The following is a 22,331-nucleotide window of genomic DNA, read 5'->3' as shown; positions in this document are numbered from 1 at the left end:
GGTGGGGGGTCTTTGTCCCTAAGGGTATCCAAGGCCATTGTTATTAAACTTGGTCATAAATGATCTGCATTCAGAGTAGAATAGTGAGGTAGCCAAATCTGTAGAAGACACCAGTTTTGGTACGATCAAATCCATCAAAAAAAAAAAAAAACCCGACAGCATTACCACAGAGAAAACCAAAACCAAGCATAAGTTAAATGCTCCAAGGACTTGAGTAAATAAAACAGTTTTGATTTGATGGCTACAAGACCTTACAGACCTCAGGTGTGTGCAGGCAGATTAACTCTAGACATATACATTGATGAGGTTTCATTTGCAGTGATTTGTTGGGAAAGAAAAAAGTCACGGGAAGCTTTAGCTGTGGCAGTAAAGGATATTTTAATTAATATTCTACCCTTCTTTTAAAGAGCTCAGAATGGTGTTCTTTTGGCTCTTTGCTGGCCCTTTAACTGGGCATGTTTTAAGACCAGAACTGTTTAACTTCAGCAGTAGAACTGTGGCCTAATTATGAAAAACAGCAATTAAGGCAGTAAACTTGTTTTCTGGACTCCGAACCACTTTAAATTTCATGTGTTGGCTCATAGCATTGAATTATCTGCAATACAAAAACAATTCCTAGACAAAGAGAACTATCACATCAGGGGAAAAAAGCTAACCAGACTAAATTGATTTTGGTTTGGTCCAGAAAAAACATGTCTTGTATTCTGGATATCTTTCCTGCTTAGTGTTTACTTTGAAAAGAAGTCAAATGGCGTTGGCTTGGAGTAGGATTCATTGTATCTGGCCATTATTAGTTTTTCCTAGGAGGAGGAGTGGCAGGGGAAAGTGGCAACATCGATGTGCACATATGTACACAAACTATTAAGACGATAGAACAAACTAAGGGAAAGGGTGTTAATCCTATGAACACACATGAACACATGAAGCTGCCTTATACTGAATCAGACCCTTGGTCCATCAAAGTCAGTATTGTCTACTCAAACCAGCAGCAGCTCTCCAGGGTCTCAGGCTGAGGTCTTTCACATCACCTACTTGCCTGGTTCCTTTAACTGGAGATGCCAGGGATTTAACCTGGGACCTTCTGCATGCCAAGCAGGTGCTGTACCACTGAGCCATAGCCCCTTCCCAGATGATCCCAGAGTTTGATGAGAAATTCCTTTAATAATAGTACAGGGAGGAGGTTTGCAATGGAAATCATTAAAACTGTAGAAGATTGAGGTTATTTATACTTTAAAAAAGGTAAAGGTCCACTGTGCAAGCACAGGGTCATTCCTGGGGTGACGTCACATCCCGACATTTACTAGGCAGACTTTGTTTGCGGGGTGGTTTGCCAGGGCCTTTCCCGGTCATCTTCCCTTTACCCACAGCAAGCTGGGTACTCATTTTACTGACCAGGGAAGGATGGAAGGCTGAGTCAACCTTGAGCCGACTACCTGAAACCAACTTCTGTTGGGATTGAACTCAGTCATGAGCAGAGATTGGACTGCAGCACTGTAGCGTAACACTCTGCACCCCGGGGCTCTTTATTTATACTTCGTTCATTTGAAGTCATCAGCAGCTATGCTTCAATTTAGGAACTGCACTTTCCAAAAGAGAGCCGATTTGTAGTTCACGTTTTCAAATGAACTATTTATACTTAGTTCATTTGAAAATGTGAACTACAAATCGGCTCTCCTTTGGAAAGTGTAGTTCCTAAATTGAAGCATAGCTGCTGATAACTTCTTGAGAACACTCGGTGGTGGTGGAAAGTGCTGTCAAGTTGCAAGCAACTTATGGCAACCCTGTAGGGCTTTTAAGGCAAGAGACATTCAGAGATGGTTTGCCATTGCCTGCCTCTGCGTTGCGACCCTGGACTTCCTTGGTGGTCTCCCATTCACGTACTAACGAGGGCCAACTTTGCTTAGCTTCTGAGATCTGACGACATCGGGCTAGCCTGGGCTATCCAAGTCAGTCACTCAATAGCCATGTATTAACAGAAATTTTCATTTAAACTAAATATTATATGCACTTAGATCTGCAGGACTCCATTTAGCTTTCTGATTCTTCTGCCATTGTATCCTAGTAGATACTGTAGCAAAAGATTGTGACATCATCAGGACAAAGAACAATATGTTAATCTCTTGGCTTTGTCCTTGGTACATTGTTGAGATTTAGTTTGTAATCATTTTATGGTCGGTATTTGTATGTTTTAGGACAGGGGTGGGGAACCTTTTTCCTGCCAAGGGCCATTTGCACACTTATAACTTCGTTCGGGGGCCATATCAGGTGTAGATCTCCTGGCGCGTTTGTGGGGGGGGGAGGCTAGGGTTGCCAGGTCTCCAGCCACCACCGGGAGGTTTAGTATTCAAAAGAAAACCTCGTGCTTAAATAATTGGAATTAAGCAACAAAGTAAGCACTGATGGCACATAATCTGATCATATTGAAACAAATCACTATAGGTCTAAGCCAAATGTTACACAATATATACACAATATGCTTAAGCTAAATAAAAAGTTTAAATTGAACAAAATAAACTCTGGGCGAACTTGCTTCAGTGAGTGAAATCCAAGCCGGGAAAAGAATCATCCCGGTGAGCAGTCGTCTTGCCGAAGAACGCACACTCTCAGCACTGACGAAGCGGGTATACAAAAGACCCGGAAAAAGGGTTCCGGAGCCTGAAGTGCAGTCGGGAGAATTGCAGGCGAGTGGAGCCTAGAAAACCTGACGGTCCCTGCTGGACCGGCAGTACGTGGACCAAGCCAAACTGCTTATGTGGCTTCACAGGCAGGGAAAAAAACCTGCTTATCCCGAGATAACTTGCAATTCAGTTGGATAGCGAGGGAAGGGAAGGAAGGAAGGAAGGAAAGAGGGAGGGAGGCAGGCTTCTCCACACACTCCCACACCCCCGCACTGGGATCTCTCTCTCTCTCTCTCTCTCTCTCTCTCTCTCTCTCTCTCTCTCTCTCTCTCTCTCTCTCTCTCTCTCTCTCACTCACTCACTCACTCACACACACACACACACACACACACACACACACACACACGTGCACTCACCGGGCTGCACAATGGCCCGGGGATATCTCTCTCTCTCTCTCTCTCTCTCTCTCTCTCTCGCACATACACACACTCACTGGGCTGCACAACGGCCCGGGGATCTCTGTCTCGCGCAAACACACACACACGCAGTCACCCAGCTGCACAGCGGCTCGAGGATCTCTCCTGCACAAGCACACACACACGCACTCACCCGGCTGCACAACGGCCCGGGGATCTCTCCTGTACACACACGCACTCACCCGGCTGCACAACGGCCCGGGGATCTCTCTTGTGCACGCGCACACACACTCACCAGATCGCCCCGCTGCACGGGTCAGAGGCAAGCTAGGGGGGTGGGGAGGAAAGTTTGAGGCTGGCATGGCTGGAGAGCCAGCTTTACCTTTTGTCCTCGGCCCGGGGGAGAGAAAGGGGAGGGCCGTGTAGGGTCCCACTGAACCGGTGGAGGGAGCGGCCAGTGGCAGGCAGGCGAGGGGGGAGATGGTGGCATAAGCTCCGGGAGCCCAAGCAGCTTTAAGTCGGAGAGCGAAGGGAGGGCCATGTAGGGGCCCACTGAGCTGGAGGAGCAGGGCACACCACCCACTCACCTAGAAACAGCCGGTGAGACAAAGGGGAGGGGGGCTTCCGGCCAAGCGCACTTTTTGGGCAGAAGTTGTGAGTCTCTCCAGGAAGAGAGGAGAGATGGGAGAAAGGGCCCCACAGTCACTCAAAGCACGAACTGCCGAGCCTAGCTAGCGAGAGCTGGAGCGGCATGGCCCTGGAGTTCCTGGAATCAGCACAGGGGCCGGATAAAATGATCTCGCGGGCCGGATCCGGCCCAGGGGCCGGAGGTTCCCCACCCCTGCTTTAAGTCCTCCGGAAAAGGGGTGTCCTTAGGAACAACCAAGATTTGGGATCAAAATTGGGGGTGTTTCAACTGAGAAGAGGACAGGGGCCCTACATTACTTCCACAAACAGAACATTTGGAGAGGGATTTATCAGCTTCTTCTTCCTCCACCAGCCCTCTGCAGCCCTGAAAAGTCATTGCTTGAGCATCAGAACAGTATGCTAGGTTGCATTAAGTTGCAGCAAGCAGGGTGACTAGACAGGAATCACCCCCTTGTGCCACTGGAGCTCATACAAGAGTGTGGGAGATTTTGACTGACTCCCTTTTCTTGTTGCAAACCCCCCCCCCCACAATGCTGCAGTCTCTGTTTTGGCGCAAAGGAATAGAAAATCTCTAACTATTTCAATTTGTTCATCATCAACCTTACCGTTGTGTAATTCCCCATTAATCATTACGTTTGTCTTCTCGATGTTCAGCAGTAATCCTGCTTTGGTACTTTCTGCTTTGACCTTCATCAGTAGTTATTTCAAGTTGTCATTATTTATTTCCTCAGAAGAAGGAAGGCATCTGTCACCCTTTCACCTCTTCTGTATAGTTCTTCAGTGTATTGTTCCCATCTTTTCTTTGTTTTGTCCTGTTCAGTTAATGTATTTCTGTGTTGATCTTTCTGCATGCTAAACAGTGAAGAATATTTCAACACTAAATACTGTGCTTGCCAAGCTGCCCACATGTAAGTTGCAATCATGATTATGTAATGACTATTATTTATTCAAGGTCTGGGGTAAACTTGGAGTCCCAATTGAAATTTCAGTTTTTCAAAGTTAATAAGGAGCAGTGGTGACAGACAATAGGAAAGTGTATTGCAAAACTATGTAAGTTTAAGCGATACAATTTTTAAATGAACTTAGTAGCTCCTCATTTTTTAATCAGTGTATTTGTTTATGCTTATAAAAATAAGTGTCTGAATATACGTATGAGAATGCTTGAGGAAAGAGGTGTCCTAAAATGTGCTTTCTTCATCCTAAAATATTAACTTGGGTTGTACATTTGGGAGGGGGCTGTTTAATGGTTAGATGCCAGAACCCTTCCCTGAAGGCACTATTGTTATTTTGGTTAAGAAGGTTAAAGTTACCTTGGTTAAGAAGGTACAATCATACTATACCCCTCCCTCCATGGGCAACATTTATTCTGTTATCCTATCTAGTTTTAGCATATCTCCAATTTTGCTCAGATAGCTTAATTTTATTGAAACAACAACTAGGATGTTATGACATTGTCCAATGAATATCACTAATATTTTAAGTCCCAGCAGAACACACACACAATCTGTTTATTTTATGTTACCTTATGTTAATTTATTGCTAAATAATCCATAAATCCAAAGTACAAGACTTAATCTGTTGAAATCTGATGTATTGACTTCACACATACCGCAGTATATTAAAGATAGTGGGGGCGGATGCTATCCCTCTCCTACTAGTCCACTGAGCAAAGTTTAATCATTTATTCATTCATTTATTAAAATATTTATACCCCACCTTTCCTTTTGACTCAAGTTTGACTTCTTCCTCTAGTCTAAGGAGACTTCTTCCACCTTAAATGGATCTTCTGTTGGAGAAAAGCAACTTAAGTTGGAGGAAGTCTACTTGGTCTACTTAGAGGATGGATGGATCCACCTGAGTGATATCCATCCAAAGAAGTGGTTATGCCATCTTCTGAACATGTGGAAGCCTTGGAATAAAACATAGGAAGGAGGAGCAGTAAGGTCTGATGTGCTAATATCACAATATTAAACATGATGCCTGCAAAGATTCATTTCATCCCTTGTGATAACTAAAAAGCTGCCTTGTGGAGTTTTATTATTATAATGCTCCTCTGTGGTAGGATGACAATTTCTGTGGCTTTTTCACATCCGCAGGTACATATTCCATGGCAAAAATTTTATTTATTTTACAAAGTTTACACTCCACCTTTCTGCACTCATAAGGACCACCAAGGCAGCTGACAAGTTAAAAACATGCATAATAAAATCACACCTGAAACACCAATAAAACCAACAAAAACACATTATTAAAATAGTTAAAACCAGAGCTAAAATATACAAAAACATAAAAATGACAATTAAAACTTTGTGCAGGAAGGAGGAATCACTGAGGGAATGCCAAACCAAACAAAAAAAGTCTTCATGTGCTGGCAGAAGATGGCAACAGAAGGAGACAGATGAGTCTCCCTGGGGCAAGAGTTCCAGAATTTTGGTGCCATGACTGAGAAGGCGCCTCTCCTAGGTTGCCCCCTGCCTAATCTCAGAAGGGCATCCGAAGCACAGCCTTGGAAGATGACCGCAATTGCTGGGTAGGTTCATAAGGGAGTAGGTGGTCCTTCAGGTGTGTTGGTCTCAAACCTTGCAGGGCTTTAAAGGTCAATACCAGCATCTTGAATTATACCCAGAAATAGTGTAGACAGGCCACGGCTAGAGCAATATGATCCCTACAACCCACTCCAGTCAACATTCTGGCTGCAGCAATCTGTACCAGTTGAAGTTTCTAAACAGTTTTCAAGGGCAGTCTCACATAGAACACTTTGCAGTCATCTAACCTAGATGTAGCTAGGGCACATGCCACAGTGGCCAGATCTTTTCTGCCCAAGAAATGCTATAGCTGGCTAACCAGTTGAAGCTCGTAAAAGGCACTCCTGCCCACAGCTGTCACCTGCTTATTCAGCAGTAGGTCTGGTTCCTAGAGCATTCCCAGCCTATGGACCTGTTCCTTCAAAGGGAGTGCAACCCCATCCAGAATGGGTGACACTTTAAATCGTGGGTCAAACCTTCCATCTGCCAATAGCACTTCCATATTGTGAGGATTAAGCTTCAGTATATTAGCCTGCATCCACGCCAGAACTGCCTCCAGGCACCAGTTCAGGGTTTCGTTGCCATTCTGGGATTAAACCAGAAGTGTGAAGTAAAGCTAAGTGTTGTCTGTGTATTGGTGACAACCCAGCCCAAATCTCCAGATGACCCGGGAGACTAGTTTTGATCTTTAGATGTGTAAAATGTCTCATGTCTAGATTTTCTTTAATCAGGATGTCTCCGACAACGTGTGTATCCAAACTGTAGCTTTATGTTGGGGGAGTACCTGAACAATTTTAATAGCTGTGTGTGAATGAGACAGTGCATAACCCTTCAAGATAACGTGAGATTGTACGACAGATTGTTTTGATTTAGTGGCTCGCTTCAGCAGTTAAATTACTTTTGTTTAGATATAATGACAAAGAACAGTGAATAGAAAGCAGCATTACCCTAACAAGAAGCTTTTTTTCTCATGGGAATGTCATATCTCTGAAGAATTATAACCTAGATAAGCTCGGGAACAGTGAGAGCTACTAAATGCTAGCATTCTCTTGTCCATTGTTCCCCTTATCGCCTTATCGGGTGTGTTCCTCTCATTCAAGACTGCAGACAGTTTTACTTGTGTTTGCTTTGTGCTGGCTCCTTTCTGACCACCTCCATTTTAACGATTGGTTAGATCCACATTAATGCATGCAATAACAATGTTCTTCTAGGTTGATTTTTGTTTGATGTCTAATGGGTTTTATTCTTCAATAGCATGATGCAGTTGCCTCAGTGCTTTTGGCTCTGTCTCTTCCTTTCCCTCTGTGAGATGTTAATTGCCTTACATCCACTAGCTCAAGGGAAAAAAACACGATTGCTTATATGTTTACTTCTAAGATATTCATTTCACATTATAATGTTTACATTTTTGCAACAGATAGTTCTAGTTCATTGTTGCTGACCTTCATTCATTCTTCATTTACGTCTTTAGGGTGCGGGCAGGCCCATAGTGCTCAGCAGGGATGTGTTTGCTCAATTTTTATTGCTGATAATTTAAACATGAGACTTCAAAATCTAACCTTTTGTTTCCATAGCAACCAAACATAGGCTATTCTAGGACCATCCTTTTTCTTCACAACTGGCATTTTGTATTCATATTAAGCTGAGTTTCAAGAGTATGGAGTGTTTTAACTAGGTGTTAACTGGGCCAGAAGTGTTGGCTTAATATGTAAGCGTATCCTCTACGCTTACTAATCCTTTTAAGCCATTGATAGATGCTTCTTGTGAAGAGTTTCTGAATGCTTTCGTTTTCCTATGAATGGAGGCAAATCTTGAGATGCCCTTGGATTTTTAAAATTTGTGTTTTCCCCTTAATTTAGCTGATCAGAAGTCCTTGTTGGAAACTTGCCTGTTGATTTTGATTTACAATGATTGTTGTGTTTTTGTGTGAAATAATAGCTACATGACTTCTAATTTCAGCTGTGGCCATGTTGTCTATATATACCTTTAGCTGCCTGTTGCTTACCAGAGCATATTACTTCTTCCATATAGGTTTCATAAAATAACTAAACATCCAACCCATTTAGTTTTATTTCACAGGCGGGCAAGGTTCCTTGAGTTCTTCTAGAAGAAATGGCTACTATGTTTAGCAAGAAACAAAGAAAACATGTAGATTGTGTTACTGAGTTTCTCACAAAGCGGAAAGATTCTGTGAACTGACTAACCTTTGACATGGCAATGAACTAGTTTTGAGAACATAGGTCCTCTGAGTCATAGTGCTAGAGGACTTAGGTGCCAGGACCTAGAGCCAGCGGACTTTGCTAATATACAGTGATAGTGTGCTTATCCTCAGAATGCCTTCTCTAGTACATGCATAGCAAATAACTATGTTACCTGGAACGGTGGAAGGGCAATAAGGTAAATTGTCACAGACTAGTGACTGGGAATGAAATAATGAGAAATATCCCAATAATACTGAAGTAATAAGAAAAGTAAAGAAGAAATTAGTCTCTGTTTTAGGCAATAAAAGGAGGTGCAAAGAGATGAAGGATACAGAAGGATAGGGACCAGATTTTGTAACTGATCTGTAGGCTTCATATGCTAGTTTGCATGTTTCTGCATTCTGTTCATGTTCTCTTAGGTCCAAAACCTGCCTCACTGTTTGCACTGCTAGAGTACATAATTATATTTTGTACAGGTTTTTTTTAATGCTGTTCAGAGTATGTTTTTATCTCACAATTTATCTTTCTTGGTTCCTATATTGTAATTTTTATCCACTGTACCTGAGCAAATAATGTACCAGTGTGGTACCTGAGGTTTGAAATGAACTTTGTTTCCTTACCACACTTGTAAAATAAAATCTGAAAAGATCTGAGTGGACAGGGGGTGTCATAATGTGAGCAAAAGCAGCTGGAAAGTGAGTTAAGCACAGGCACACTGGCAAGTTTGACCACATGCATTTTGTTGCAATGTAAACTGCACGAGTGGAAATCTATTTGACAATTTTCTGCTTTGGAAATATGGACACCATGACTGGTGACAGTACTGGTTACAGGTTCTGCAGCAGAGATTAATGTTAGGGGATTTTCAGAGAGCAATGTTTTTTTGGCCATGTTCATTCAGTATGGCTAACTTCCATGAAGCAAATAGGGCTTTGATTATCCTGGTGCTGATTCACTTGGTTTGGCGAGATCTTTTTCTTATTTTTATTCAGTTCTTCTTCCAAGAAAGTGCAATGAAGCATACATGGTTCTTTCCTCAATTTAATGATCACAACAATCCTGTGAGGTAGGTTAGAATGAAAGAGAGTGACTGCCCCGTGGTCACCCAGTGAGCTTCATGGTTGACAGCTGTAGTACAAAAGTTAAAACCTGTCTTCTGGTGCATATGCTTTCTTGCCTTCACTCCTCTTTTAAGGCCGAAGTAGTCAACTAACTTGGAAGATCATGCCCCCTGGACAATTCTTGAGTTAGGCATAAAGTCATTGAGAGCCCGTGTGGTGTAGCAATTTGAATGTTGGAACTAGGACTCTGAGATCCTGGTTCAAATCCCTATTCAGCCATAAAGCTGAATCTACGTTATATTAAGTCAGGCTACTGATCCATCCGCCCTGACCTGGATGGCCCAGGCTAGCCTGATCTCGTCAGATCTCAGAAGCTAAGCAGGGTCAGCCCTGGTTAGTATTTGGATGGGAGACCACCAAGGAATACCAGGGTTGCTGTGCAGAGGAAGGCACTGGCAAACCACCTCTGTTAGTCTCTTGCCATGAAAACCCCCAAAAGGGGTCGCTATAAGTTGGCTGCGACTTGAAGGCACTTTACACACACACATACTGATCCATCCAGCTCAGTATTCTCCTCTTCTGGTCTCAACCAGAAAAAGGTCTTTCCCACCACTTGGTATCTGGGATCTTTTGATGTTGCCAGTCCATACAAGGGGAGGGTTGCTTCCCTTGATTTGTCAACTGACTTACTGACATAGAACCACTGAACTTAGTTAAGCATTCTCCAGCTGTGTTACTTGGACCACCCACTAACCTTTGACAGGGTACCTCACCAAAGACCTCTAGAGTAAGCCTAGCAGTAATGGAATAAGAGGAGTTTTACATATTTTATTTTTATTTTCCAAAATGTGTACACCACCATTTTGCCCTCCAAGGCAACTAAGAAATGAAAGCTTACATAATAGAATCACATCTTAAAAACCATTAAAATCAACAAAAATATATCATTAAAACCAGAGCTAAAATATGTACAAAACCATAAAAACCTTTCTGGGGGGGACAGTCGCAGAAGGAGGTCCTGGGGATTCTTGCTTGTGCCTCATAGCCATTGGCTTGAAGGGTTCTGCATGGTTCGATCTTATCCCTCATGCTATTTAATATCTGCCTGAAACCACTGGGAGAGGTCATCAGGTGGTTTGGGCTGTGGTGTCATTAATATGCAGATGATACCCAGCACTACCTTTCTTTCTTACCTAATTCTGAAGAAGCTGTTGATGTCAGTTTAATTTTAAACTGGTGCTTGGAGTCAGTAATGGGCTGGATGAAGGTACTCAGAATTCTAAAAGTATGTTCTGGCTAATACCGTAAAAAATAAATTCATTCATTCAGTATTCTAAAAGAACAAATGTACTTGGTTATATTTATAACTTACATGACAACACAATGTATATAATGCTGGAACCCAGGAGCTTACTTTCAATAACCTACACACACCCAGGAAGGATCAGTATTGGGAGGGTAGCTGTTCCACATGGCTTAAGGAGATTCAAGTAAAAATGAAAAAGGTATCACCATAGATTTGGGAAACAAGGGGTTGGATCCAGACTACACTGGCAATTTATACCAATTGTGCTGGGGGGTGGGAAGGCAGGAAAATCCTGGTCCACTGATGGAAAATTTAATCTGCTTCCAACCCTTGGACTCATGCCAGCTACAAAAGCCTATTTTCAAAATCATCATAATAGCCTAATAAAAACAAGTAAAATGCAGCTGCTTACCTTTCGAATATTATTATGTGATGGAAAGTTACTAAAGGCATTTCCAGATGAACATTTCAAGAGCTACAATTACTAGCATTAAATTAAAAACATGCATCCTCAGTTCAGTTTGTCCATACAATTGATGAATTTGAGTACTTGCACTGTCTATTTTGAACCTGTCTGCACATCTTATTTTACAAGCGGCTCCTCTTGAAACTCTAGCTATCTTTCGTGGCTTTCCTTTCATTACCTCAATAGATTTTGCCATCCATACATGCCCTCTGTATTTTATTTTATTTATGTATTTAAAGCATTTATTAGCCAGATTTCTACTTTATAGGAACACAAGGCGGTTTACAATGTAAATAATAACAACATACAGTAAAATACAGAAAACACATAAAACTATTTGTTAAAATTAATAATTTTAAACTCCTGGTTGGCAGAAGAGCTAATCAAATGCCTCTTAAAGATTGAGAGTGAGGGGGCCAGGTGCACCTTCCTGGGGATGTTGTTCCATAATCGCGGGGCTGCCACTGAAAAATCTCTCGTGGAACCACCAGACGAGCTCATTTGGTCGATGGGACAGTCAAGAGGGCCTTTCCCTGTGATCTTAATTCCCAGGCAGGAACATATAGGTGAAATCAGTCTTCAGATACCCAGTCCCAAGCTTTGTGGGGCTTTAAAGGTCAAAACTTACACCCTGACTTGGGCTTGGGAGCAGATCGGAAGCCAGTGTAATTGCGGTGGGGGTGGGTCACATGATTCCAGTAATTGGCCCTGACTGGCAGTCTTGCCGTAGCATTCTGTTCTAGCTGCAGCCTCTGAACACTCTTCAAGGATAGTCCCAATTAGAGTGCATAGCAGTAGTCTGCTGTAACTAAGGCATGGGTCGCTGTGGCCAGATTAGACTGAGCCAGGAAGGGACACAGCCAGCACACCAACTGAAGCTGGGCGAAAACACTCCTAACAATAGCAGCTGCCTGATTTTCCAAGGTGACCGCTGTGTCGAGCAGCACTCCCAAGCAGTGAACCTGGCTTTTCAAGGAGACTGTAACCCCATCCAAGACAGGAGAGATCTCAAGTCCCTGCTCTGCCTTTCTGCTAATCCTGAGCACCTATGTCTTGTCTGAATTAAGTTTCAGCTTGTTCATAATATGTTAATTACTTAAAATTGCAATATAGTATGACCTGTCTTTCTCATGAGCACCTCAGGACCCATGGCAGGAAATAACAATATAGAAGCAATTTGATAAAAGCACATATTAAAACAGGAGATACAAAATGTTAAATCTAACAGTCTAAAAATACCTTATTTCCCTGTTTGCCAAGGTTAATCCTGCCCCAGGAGAAGAGCAACTGTTTTACAGCCTTGCTGGAAAGCCAGGAGAGTAGGAACCTGCCTGACTCCTGTGGGGAGGCTGTACCAGAGGCACGGGGCAACCACTGAAAAGGCTTGAGCCTGTATTGTTGCCAAATATTCCTTGAACAAGGAGGATACTAGCAGTAGAACTTCCTGAAAAGAATGAAGCTGCCGCATGGTAAAGAGGCGGTCCTTTAACTATGTGGACCATGAAGGGTTTTAATGGTGAGCGTCAGCCTCTTGAATTGAGTCCAGAAAGTAACTGGTAGCAAATGAAGGAAGCTGGAGTAACATGGTCCCACTAGCTAGTCCTAGATAAGAAATAAGCTGCTATATTTTGTGGCAGTTTCAATTTCCAGATCATCTTCAACAGCAGCCCTGTGTAGAGCATGTTACATTAATCTAGCCTCAGAGTTACTTAAGAATGGTCACATCAGGCATCATCAAACAATGAGCTAGTTTCTTAACTAGATGTACATTGATAACAACATTTTTCACTTATGGACACCTGTTTCTCCAATAGAAGACCAGGATCCAGAACTGACGTAACTGAACTATTGGCAGTGTTATGCAGGAAGTATCACCATCAAAATGTATTGGTGCACAACATTTTCTATTTCTTAATATATTATGAAGTAAATCGGAAACATTCCTATATATCTAATAATAAAGCCTGGCGCCCATCTGCGGATATCTAAATCCACGGATCAGGGCCACGTGAACGCTAAACAGATTTTCCTGCAAATTTGGGTGAGCACCCAGGTTTGCCGAAAAATCTGAAATCTTAAAACAAAACAAAACACTGGAGGGTTTCAATTCCCCCCGGTATAAAAAAGTGTTGTTCTATGGCGGCTACTGAGAGCAGCAGCAGAGCTCGGGACCTGTAGCAGGCCTAGCTGTGGTGGAGTTACAGCTGTGGAGGCCAGCGGTGGCAGGCCCCAGGAGCTGCTCTGGGCCTGGCTGTGGTGGTGGCGGTGCTAGGAGTTGCTCCAGGCCCAGCTGCAGCAGTGGCTCCCAGATGCCAATGCCACAGGGCTGCAAGGTGTGTGGTGGGGCCTGGAGTAATTCCAGACTCAGTGATGGCAGGACAGATGGGATTCACAGACACACATACACACACACACGAGTTTTGTGGATCCCCCACTTGTACAATTTCTAATACGCGGTTTATGATACATGACTGAAATTTCCTGGCTGAGCTGGAAGAGTCTGAATGACATACATTGAATCAAGAAGCTACTTGGTTGGCCACTGTGTGAACAGACTGCTGGACTTGATGGGCCTTGGTCTGATCCAGCATGGCTTTTCTTATGTTCTCATGTTCTTACCTTCAGTGTATATACACATTATTTAAATGTGTGATCATGACTCAAAATATGCAATGTAAAAAGATTTGAGTCTTACGGGGGGGATTCATCATATACATGCACTCTGAGAATCAACGTATATTTCATATAAAATATACAAATGTTATGCAAATATATATGTCATTACACCTACAATATTTCAAATAATGTTCTGTTTAAACCACTATATGTTTTCAGCTGTATTTTCTTTTTCCCTCCATTTATTAGTATTGTAGAAAAAATTCCCACAAATAATACATTACTGAAGTCCTTAAGCCTTATTTACTGAACTAGATTTTCTTTCTCTGTACCAATAAATAAGTGCAGGGGACTTGGGCCAGTTCTCGGCCCAAGTTCATGTTGTTCACGTTGATCAATTGCAGATGGCATGACTGCAAAAACATGGTTTCTATCTTAAACATGTTTACTTGCATTGCAAGCATCTAAAGCCAGTTAACTAAAACCTAATCATTCTTCAGTGTTATCTTAAAGTGTTTTTGTACATATGGTTGGATGAAATACAGTTTTTTGAAGAAAGAAATATACACAGATTACAGTTCAATTTTAATTGCTGCTTCGTAGAGCAATAGTGATACTGTGTTCTGTACACATTAAACTTTTGACACATTGGGGAAATTAAGCTTAACACCTCATCAAGAATTGATCAATTAAAAATTGTATTTCTTGCTTTTCAGAAGCCAGCAAATATTCTGGTAATGGGAGAAGGACCTGAAAGAGGAAGAGTCAAAATAGGTAAGCGTATTCAGAGATTAGAAATGTTATGATTATTAGGAACTGCCCGTTGATCTAACCATATGTATTTTCCTGGCAAGGCCGTAATAAAGTTGTTTGTTGGTTTGATTATTAGGAATGCTGGTTTTTGCACAGCTTTAAGCTGCATTTTTTTTGTGAAAATTACTGTTCTTTAAAAAAATCAGTTCAGAGCACCTAGAGAAATGTATAAATTATAGCCAAAGCTAATTTAAACTCCTTGGGTATTTGTAATATTAATGTGTAATATATTTGTAATGTGCCAATTACATAACGTAACCATTTGGATAATAACCTCAAAATCAGGGAAGCTTGGTGTGTGTGTGTGTGTATGTTACATTGCCACAACATTACTTACACACTGTACATTTGATGTAGCAGGGCTTTCAAATGTATGTCAGGCAAACTGTGGTTTAACACCAGGAAGAAAAGGGCCCAGCCCCCTCCCCAAAGGAAGGAGGAAGAAAAGGGCAGCCTGCGTGCTCATCTGAGCCAGACTCTGCACTTCTAACCACTTGGCTGGCCTGGTGGGGGAGGGCAGGCCATCAGCCTACCAAGACAAGTCCCAGTGGCTGTAATGGCCAATCCTACCCTGCACAAAGTACAGACTTGGTTGCACAAAGGAAACAAGAGTCTTCTGGAGTTAGGAATCAAATACAAACCAATCAGAATTCAGTAAGTCCTACTCTATTACCTGAAGGTTGGTTGTGAGAACAGAAAAGGTGAGGCAGTCCCCTTTGGCTTGCAAGTCAGGAATAGACTCCTGCTCTTCGGTTCACCCAGCAGAGATTGGTGTGTTCTATTTATTAGCAAGACGATACAGGGATGGGAGCAACTGATTTCAGGACGAGGGAGCTCATACAGTCTAAAATTTTAACTAACAAACAAAAGTAACCAGCATGGACTCCACGCTGGGAGACTAAACCAACACACAAATATCAGTGTTCCATTGTAAGGTACACAATAAATACACCACACCCTTAGAGCTCCTTAGAGGTAGGGTGGAATACAAATGTAATAAATTTAAAAAGCCTTTTTCATTTTGCTCAACTCACAAGCAGCAAAACTCACTCTTTAAAAAAATATAAGGAACTGTTTATCTTGGCAAGAGCAGTGTAATTACTAATGTTCATTTCAGAAGAATAGCTAGCTGTGTTAGCCCGTTGCAGCAAAAATGACTAAAAGCCCTCAGGTAACAATAAGAATAGGACGCACCTAACTTTGACGAATTGATTGGTTTAAAACCATTATTTTTTTGTTTTCTTTGCCCTACTTGTATAAAACCGTTTTTCATAGGGTGGCAAATTTGCCATTTTTCACACTACTTGTTGCATGATCTGTCATGCTACCATAAATCTTTAAGGTGTCACAGAATTCCTTATCAGTATCAAGAGAATTACTCTCGAGGCTCATTCTACATATGAACTTACTGATATCACAGACCAAATTAAGTATGAATTCAGGCAATAATGTCAATTAGATTTCTTGAAGCCATGATTTCTGGTGACCTAGTGGTAGGCCAATTTGGTACAACTTGAATCTTTTAAATATATATCTGATGATAGTACAACTTTAATTGATTTAAATTCAGATCAGAATACCACAGGAGCCTGTGAAGAACGAATATGTGATGCTACACTATCATTCAGACATAATGACAAACCATAACTTTTTGCATTGTGATAGAGCCTTGGAGATTCTAAGGGTTGTACACTCCCTCCTATCCTTTCTTTATATGTGGCTACCTAGTTCAAGACATCGATTTTTGTGGTGAAATATATTTTGTTGTTGTGTCTGAACCACAAATTATAGTTGTTCTTTCCTGCAAACCAGAAGTCAAAACCAGTATTAAGCCAGATATTGGAATCCTGGAAGGCAGAGAAAAATGCAAGCCAGAGTTTAGGGTTAAGAATAACAACAAACTGCAGCTTGTTACCAAAGCAGCAGCTTTTCATTAACTGGCTCCATGCAAAAGTGGAGGAGGCATGTGTGTGGAGGATTCACCAAGGCTTATTTATGTCATGAAAAACTATGATTTGTAGTTACATCTGATCCATGTTAGAGTCTCTCTCCTCCCTTTTTAAAGCTAACCTGGAGCTCATCAAATTTCAGCCGAAGTGCGAGTCTCCTATAGTATTGTAGCAGATCCCAAAGAATTGTCTGTCAGCATGCCTAATTTAAGATGCTAAGAGGGAATGGAAACTAGCACTGAGCAAGACTAAAGTCCCTGAATACGAAGGAGCTGTCATGGAGGGAACTCAGTGTAGCTTGTGTGATAATAAAATGTCACAAACTATTCTAGTAGCCAATTGTGGGCCTAGACCTAATAATACCTTCTTGAAATTAGCTGTAAAAACTCCTCCCAAAACAGGAATGGACCAAGTAGGGAAAACAGAAGTTCAAAGCAAAATTTGGGTGGAAGTTCTGGAATGGGAGCCGATGAGGTAGAGGGTAAGTGTGGAGCCCATAAAAAGTCACTGAGTCTACTTAGCCTGAGGTAACTGAGTCAGCAGGGATAAGGGAGGTGGCAGTTTTCTTTGCATTCATATATATTTGTTATAATTTTTTTTCAGCTGACATGGGCTTTGCAAGGTTATTCAATTCTCCTCTGAAGCCACTGGCAGATCTGGATCCAGTTGTGGTAACATTTTGGTATAGAGCCCCAGAACTGTTACTTGGCGCAAGGCACTATACAAAGGCCATTGGTAAGTTACTGGTTAGGTTACATGGCTTACTGGTTAGGTTACATGGCTTTTAGTTCCTAAAAGAATAGCTGTTCTATTAGTACCTCAGAATGTCAGTTGTAAGACAATTCTGGTGATGGCAAGTTCAAAGGGTGACTGCAAATTTATATGCTTCAGAAGCAAGAGGTGCTTCTTTAAGTCTGATTCCAATTAAAGTTGCAGAAACAACTGAATTAGGACATTTCAGTACATGTGGTTGCACTGGCCCACCCCCTCTTCATTCTGGTTATATCCAGCTGTCATTCTTTTCTCCAGTATTGCCCTCCAAGCACCTAGTGCCAAAAACTCAGTGCCTTCAGTCAAAAAACAAGGCAGTTGGTTCTCACTCAGTCATCCTCTGTAGTTGTCATTTAAAATGTGAGAACTGCCTCCAATAGCTTTAACGGTCTAAAATTTTTCGAACTTCTAATCATTATTTAATCTTGCATTTTGAAAACATTTTATCTCCATTAAGAGTGTTTCCTGACTTTCCCCCAGAGCCGTTAATCCAAACGGTTATTGAGACCATGTGGAGATAATGAATTTAGAGTAAAAATCTGGTGAGCCTCCTCCCTCTGTAGCAGTTATTTATTTATGTTGTGAAATTGATAAGTCTGGGTAGTATCCTGTCAGTAACCAAAAAACTTAAAATCAGTTGGTAGTTGGTGTTTTTCCATAAAATGAGCTACTAAAGGAGCTTGAAGGTTGCAATTTCTGATTTTACTGCGGTGTTCAGAGAGTCTGTGTCTCAATGAACGTGTGGTAGCGCCCACATATAGAAGATCACAGGGGCAAATGAGAATGTAAACAGCAGTAGATGAACAACTAGAAAAATGGTTCAAAGTAAAAGCCCTTCTGAATGAAAACTTTGGTTTGAATCACCTGTGTGCAACAGGTGCATCCATGGCATTTGTAATGACCTTTCAAAATGGGTGTGATATGCACAGTTTTAAAGTCAGCACGTACCAAAAGATCTTTGATGGACTGAGATCTCATGAATCCAATAATAGGCTTAGTATCGCAAGACAGAATGGAGTTTAACAAGTGCCAATGCCGAAGGATAATACTCTTAATCTGTATAGGATGTGGAGAGAAATGTAATGAAAAAATATAGAATCATCATGGTCAGAAGTGGAATGTTGTGTAAATAAATGTTTCCTTAGTTTATAATTGGCACGATTTCTGGCTGATGTAACAACTCTGATATCTGGTATCCACGTTGTTGAAATTTCTGAGCCAGGTTCTCAGCTTCTGCGTAATATTCCAAACCGGATGTGATGTTCCGTTCAACACATAAAAAGGAGCTGTAAGGAAGATTCCTAATTAACCATGGTGGATGACAGTTGGTATAATGTAACGAATTCTTATCTGACGGTTTTGTATATGGGCTAACTCTCAACCGTCCTTCATGAGCATAAACACAAGTGTCCAAAAAAGCAATCTGATGGAAGATTTAATGGTTAGATGTAAACCATTCAGCCAATCAAAAAGGCGATGAGCGTGGCAGTTGGGATGGAAGCAAATTTTTCTCCTTTTCACCTATCTTCTGAATGGTTTACATCTAACCATTAAATCTTCAGTCAGATTGCTTTTTTGGACACTTGTGTTTATGCTCATGAAGGACAGTTGAGAGTTAGCCCATATACAAAACCGTCAGTGAATATTTCCTCCAGTGTTGTTCTTCCTCCAGAACAAAAGCTCGGCATCCATGGTTTCAAAATACATTAAAAAATTAATATATAGTAGACTCTAACCCCCCACTAAACACACACACACACAAACGCACCTCCAAGAGTCCAGTATCAGTAGGGTTAGTCTTAGTCTTGAAAATCTACAAAGACTCACTATTCCAGGCAAACTTCCCACGTTTTTCTGGTGCTGATTCTCAGATATGCAGTAAAATGTAGACTTGGGTAGTCTGCAGTTGCTGTAGTACCTTTGAGCTGATCAGACTTGGCTGTGGCATTTCTGGGGAAGTACAGGAACATTCATGCAATTTCTGAAGTGAAGCACAGTGACTTTTTGCATGCTGTATGAAAAGTCATAGCCTGGGGTCTTCTTACCCTCACTGCAGTCTCTGTGTTGATTATGGAGATTCTTTTAATACTGAATGTCAGAGATACAGGGTAAGGAGGAGAGCTTACAAAATCAAGAGGATCATCTCATAAGTGTCCATAAAACGTACTCCTCAAATGTTTAGTATTACCTGTGTGGGAATTCAGGGGCTTTAGTTCAATATGGTGTACACAATCATTCAGCAGTGTCTTTACATTGATATATCAGTTAAGATAACCAACACATTTTGTCCATTCCACTTCCATAGAAGTGACTCTGTACACACTAACACCTTGTTTTTCTGTGCCATTGTAACATTAACTGGGTTGTTCCTTTTGGTAAGGGATAGTCTGATTTGACAAGCCAGTCCTTCTATGTCCCCCCCCCCCGCCTTTTTTTGATTAATTGGTTGAAAGTGCCATGAGTGCTCTGCCTAGTGCAAGTGGTAGCATGTACAACTGTTTGTCTTTAGAAAGACATAAAGAATTGGGTGGAGCAGTGTTTTAAAGTGCATAGGAAATCTTAAACTATGAGATCATAGAAGCAGCTCTATCTGTACAATGACTATAGCAATGGGGTGCTTGGTCGATGAAGTTCACAACTTTATATAAAATATCAGGATACTTCTTGGACACATTACTTTATAGAAGAAGAAGAGTTGGTTTTTATATGCTGGCTTTCTCTACCACTTAAGGCAGAATCAAACTGGCTTACAATCACCTCCCTTTCACCTCCCCACAACCCCTGTGAGGTAGGTGAGGCTGAGAGAGCATGACTTGCCCAAGGTCACCCAGCTGGCTTCACATGTAGGAGTGGGGAAACGAATCCACCAGATTAGCCTCCACCGCTCATGTGGAGGAGTAGGGAATCAAACCTGGTTCTCCAGATCAGACTCCACTGATCCAAACCACTGCTCTTAACCACTACACCACGCTGGCTCTCCAGCGTACTTTTTAAATACTCTCCAGAGTACTTAAAAAAATCACAAAGTACTACGAATCATTTACGCAAGTATGGAAAAGCGGCTAAGCAAGAAAAAAAAATGGTTTTAGTCACAGACTTGTTTATGTATTTAATTAAATAAATATGTTCATGGTGGTTTACAATTAGTCATAAAACAATTAGAACATAATATCAAAATAAAAAGCACTCACCACATCCTCCCATATTGTCCAGCCTGCCAGCTATGGTCTCCCTCTGAACTCCTGCTCTGTGTGCCCCCATCTTCGGAGAGGAGGCAGATGGTGACCAGAGACCTGGCTTTTTCAGTAGTGGCTCCTCACCTGTGGAATGCCCATCCCCTTGAGGCCCAACTGGCGCCTTCACTATTTTCTTTTTAGGCACCAGGCTAAAATGTTTCTGTTTACCCAGCCTTGTAACTGAAGGGCTGATCTTTAAAATATCATTTTATAGTCTGTTTTTAGCCTGACAAATTCTTAAAACTGTTTTATGTTGTTTTATGCTCTGCTGTTTTGAATGGTAGGTTTTAGTAAATTTCATACTTTTATGTTTTTATTGTATTTTGTAAGCTGCTTAAGGCGGGTTCCCTGGAGAGGCGGTATAGAAATGTTCCAAATAAATATTTATTTGTTTATTGTTTATATTTATATCCTGCCCTCCCCCTGTCTAGCAGGGCTCAGAGCGGCTTACAACAAAATATATAATAACAATAATTAATACTATTAAAACCACAGTGGATAAAAGTATCTTACATCTGACTCATAAAAGATGGAGCATTAAAATCAGCATCCTGGATTAAAATCAGTAATGACCCTACAGAAAAACCAAGGGGTACATTGGCTAGCGGCAGCCCAGGTGATAACCGGGAGGGCTGATAGGTGGAGGGGCCAGGAGGCAAACAATGGAAGGGGGATTCGCGATCCAAGCCCCATACACACACAAAAATGTAGAAAAGACACAGGAATCATAATTGAGGGTATTCCATCATGCATATGAAAAAACAAACCAAACAAGATGTAGTAAAACTTGATTCAGAGAAGAATTAGAAGGAGCTGTGATCAGACCATGCACAAATATGTATACCATGGTATTTATATGAAGTTTCATGTCTAAGGGAACACATTTTTAGCCATAGTATTTATAATTGTTCATGTGCCTCCTGCATCCAGGCTTGCCTCTAGCACTATGAACACTTCAAAATGGTTAATTAGTCATATAACAGAGAATTTCACCTGCAACTACAGAATGCTTATTATATCCATGGTCTTTCTGTGGTATGATATACTTTTCAAGCTACTTGAAATCTTATGATAAACACAATTTTAAGTTTGGCTAAGATTATTTAGCAAGTGAATTAGTAATCCTTTCTTTTGAAGTTTAGCATGGAAGGAGAGATGTATCGAGGATTTTATGTGCCACAAATGCCACTTGTGTCTCGTTGCCTGTGTTTATGATGCCTGTGTTTATGACGGATACAGGGTTGAACTCTGAGACTTGGTAACTGTCAGCCAAGGCCGGCAAGCAGTGGGCGGAGTCTGGAAAGCTGACAGGCTTCTTTTTGGAGGGGGAAAAGAGAAACCGCCGCCGCCCAGCAGAAGGCGGGGTGGGGTAGGATGGGGGTGAAGAAACCGCCGCCGCCGCACAAAAGGTGCGATCGCGCAAATTGCGCAAAACCCCAATTGCGCAAAAGGCGCAGTTTGGCGCGATCACACAAAAGGCGCGATCGGGTGGGGGGCAAGAAACGCCACCGCGCAGAAGGTGCGATCGGGTGGGGTGGGGGAGAGAAGGCGGGACAGCCCGCCCATCAGCTGGCCGGCGAGAGCACGCTGGGAGAGGGCCCAGCAGGCGAATTACCATATTGACCCGAGTATAAGCCGAGGTGAGTTTTTTAAGCCAAAAATCATGGCTAAAAAACTTGGCTTATACTCGAGTATATACGGTACA

The 22,331-nt window shown here is 41.8% G+C and overlaps 1 protein-coding gene across 2 annotated transcripts in view; it reads left to right on the top strand.

Annotated features, from left to right (window-relative positions):
* CDK19 (cyclin dependent kinase 19) overlaps positions 1–22,331 on the top strand; it is a 109,813-nt gene that overhangs the window by 50,501 nt on the left and 36,981 nt on the right. For both annotated transcript variants that reach the window (XM_056856930.1, XM_056856932.1), the window contains 2 exons: positions 14,574–14,631; positions 17,223–17,354. In XM_056856930.1, coding sequence (XP_056712908.1) covers positions 14,574–14,631; positions 17,223–17,354 — 190 coding nt within the window. The remainder of the gene's footprint in view (positions 1–14,573; positions 14,632–17,222; positions 17,355–22,331) is intronic.

Source organism: Euleptes europaea, chromosome 10 (assembly GCF_029931775.1).
Source record: "Euleptes europaea isolate rEulEur1 chromosome 10, rEulEur1.hap1, whole genome shotgun sequence".
Taxonomy (NCBI): Eukaryota; Metazoa; Chordata; class Lepidosauria; order Squamata; family Sphaerodactylidae; genus Euleptes; species Euleptes europaea.
Note: the sequence above shows the minus strand (reverse complement) of the source record. Positions and strands in the feature narration are given on the sequence as shown.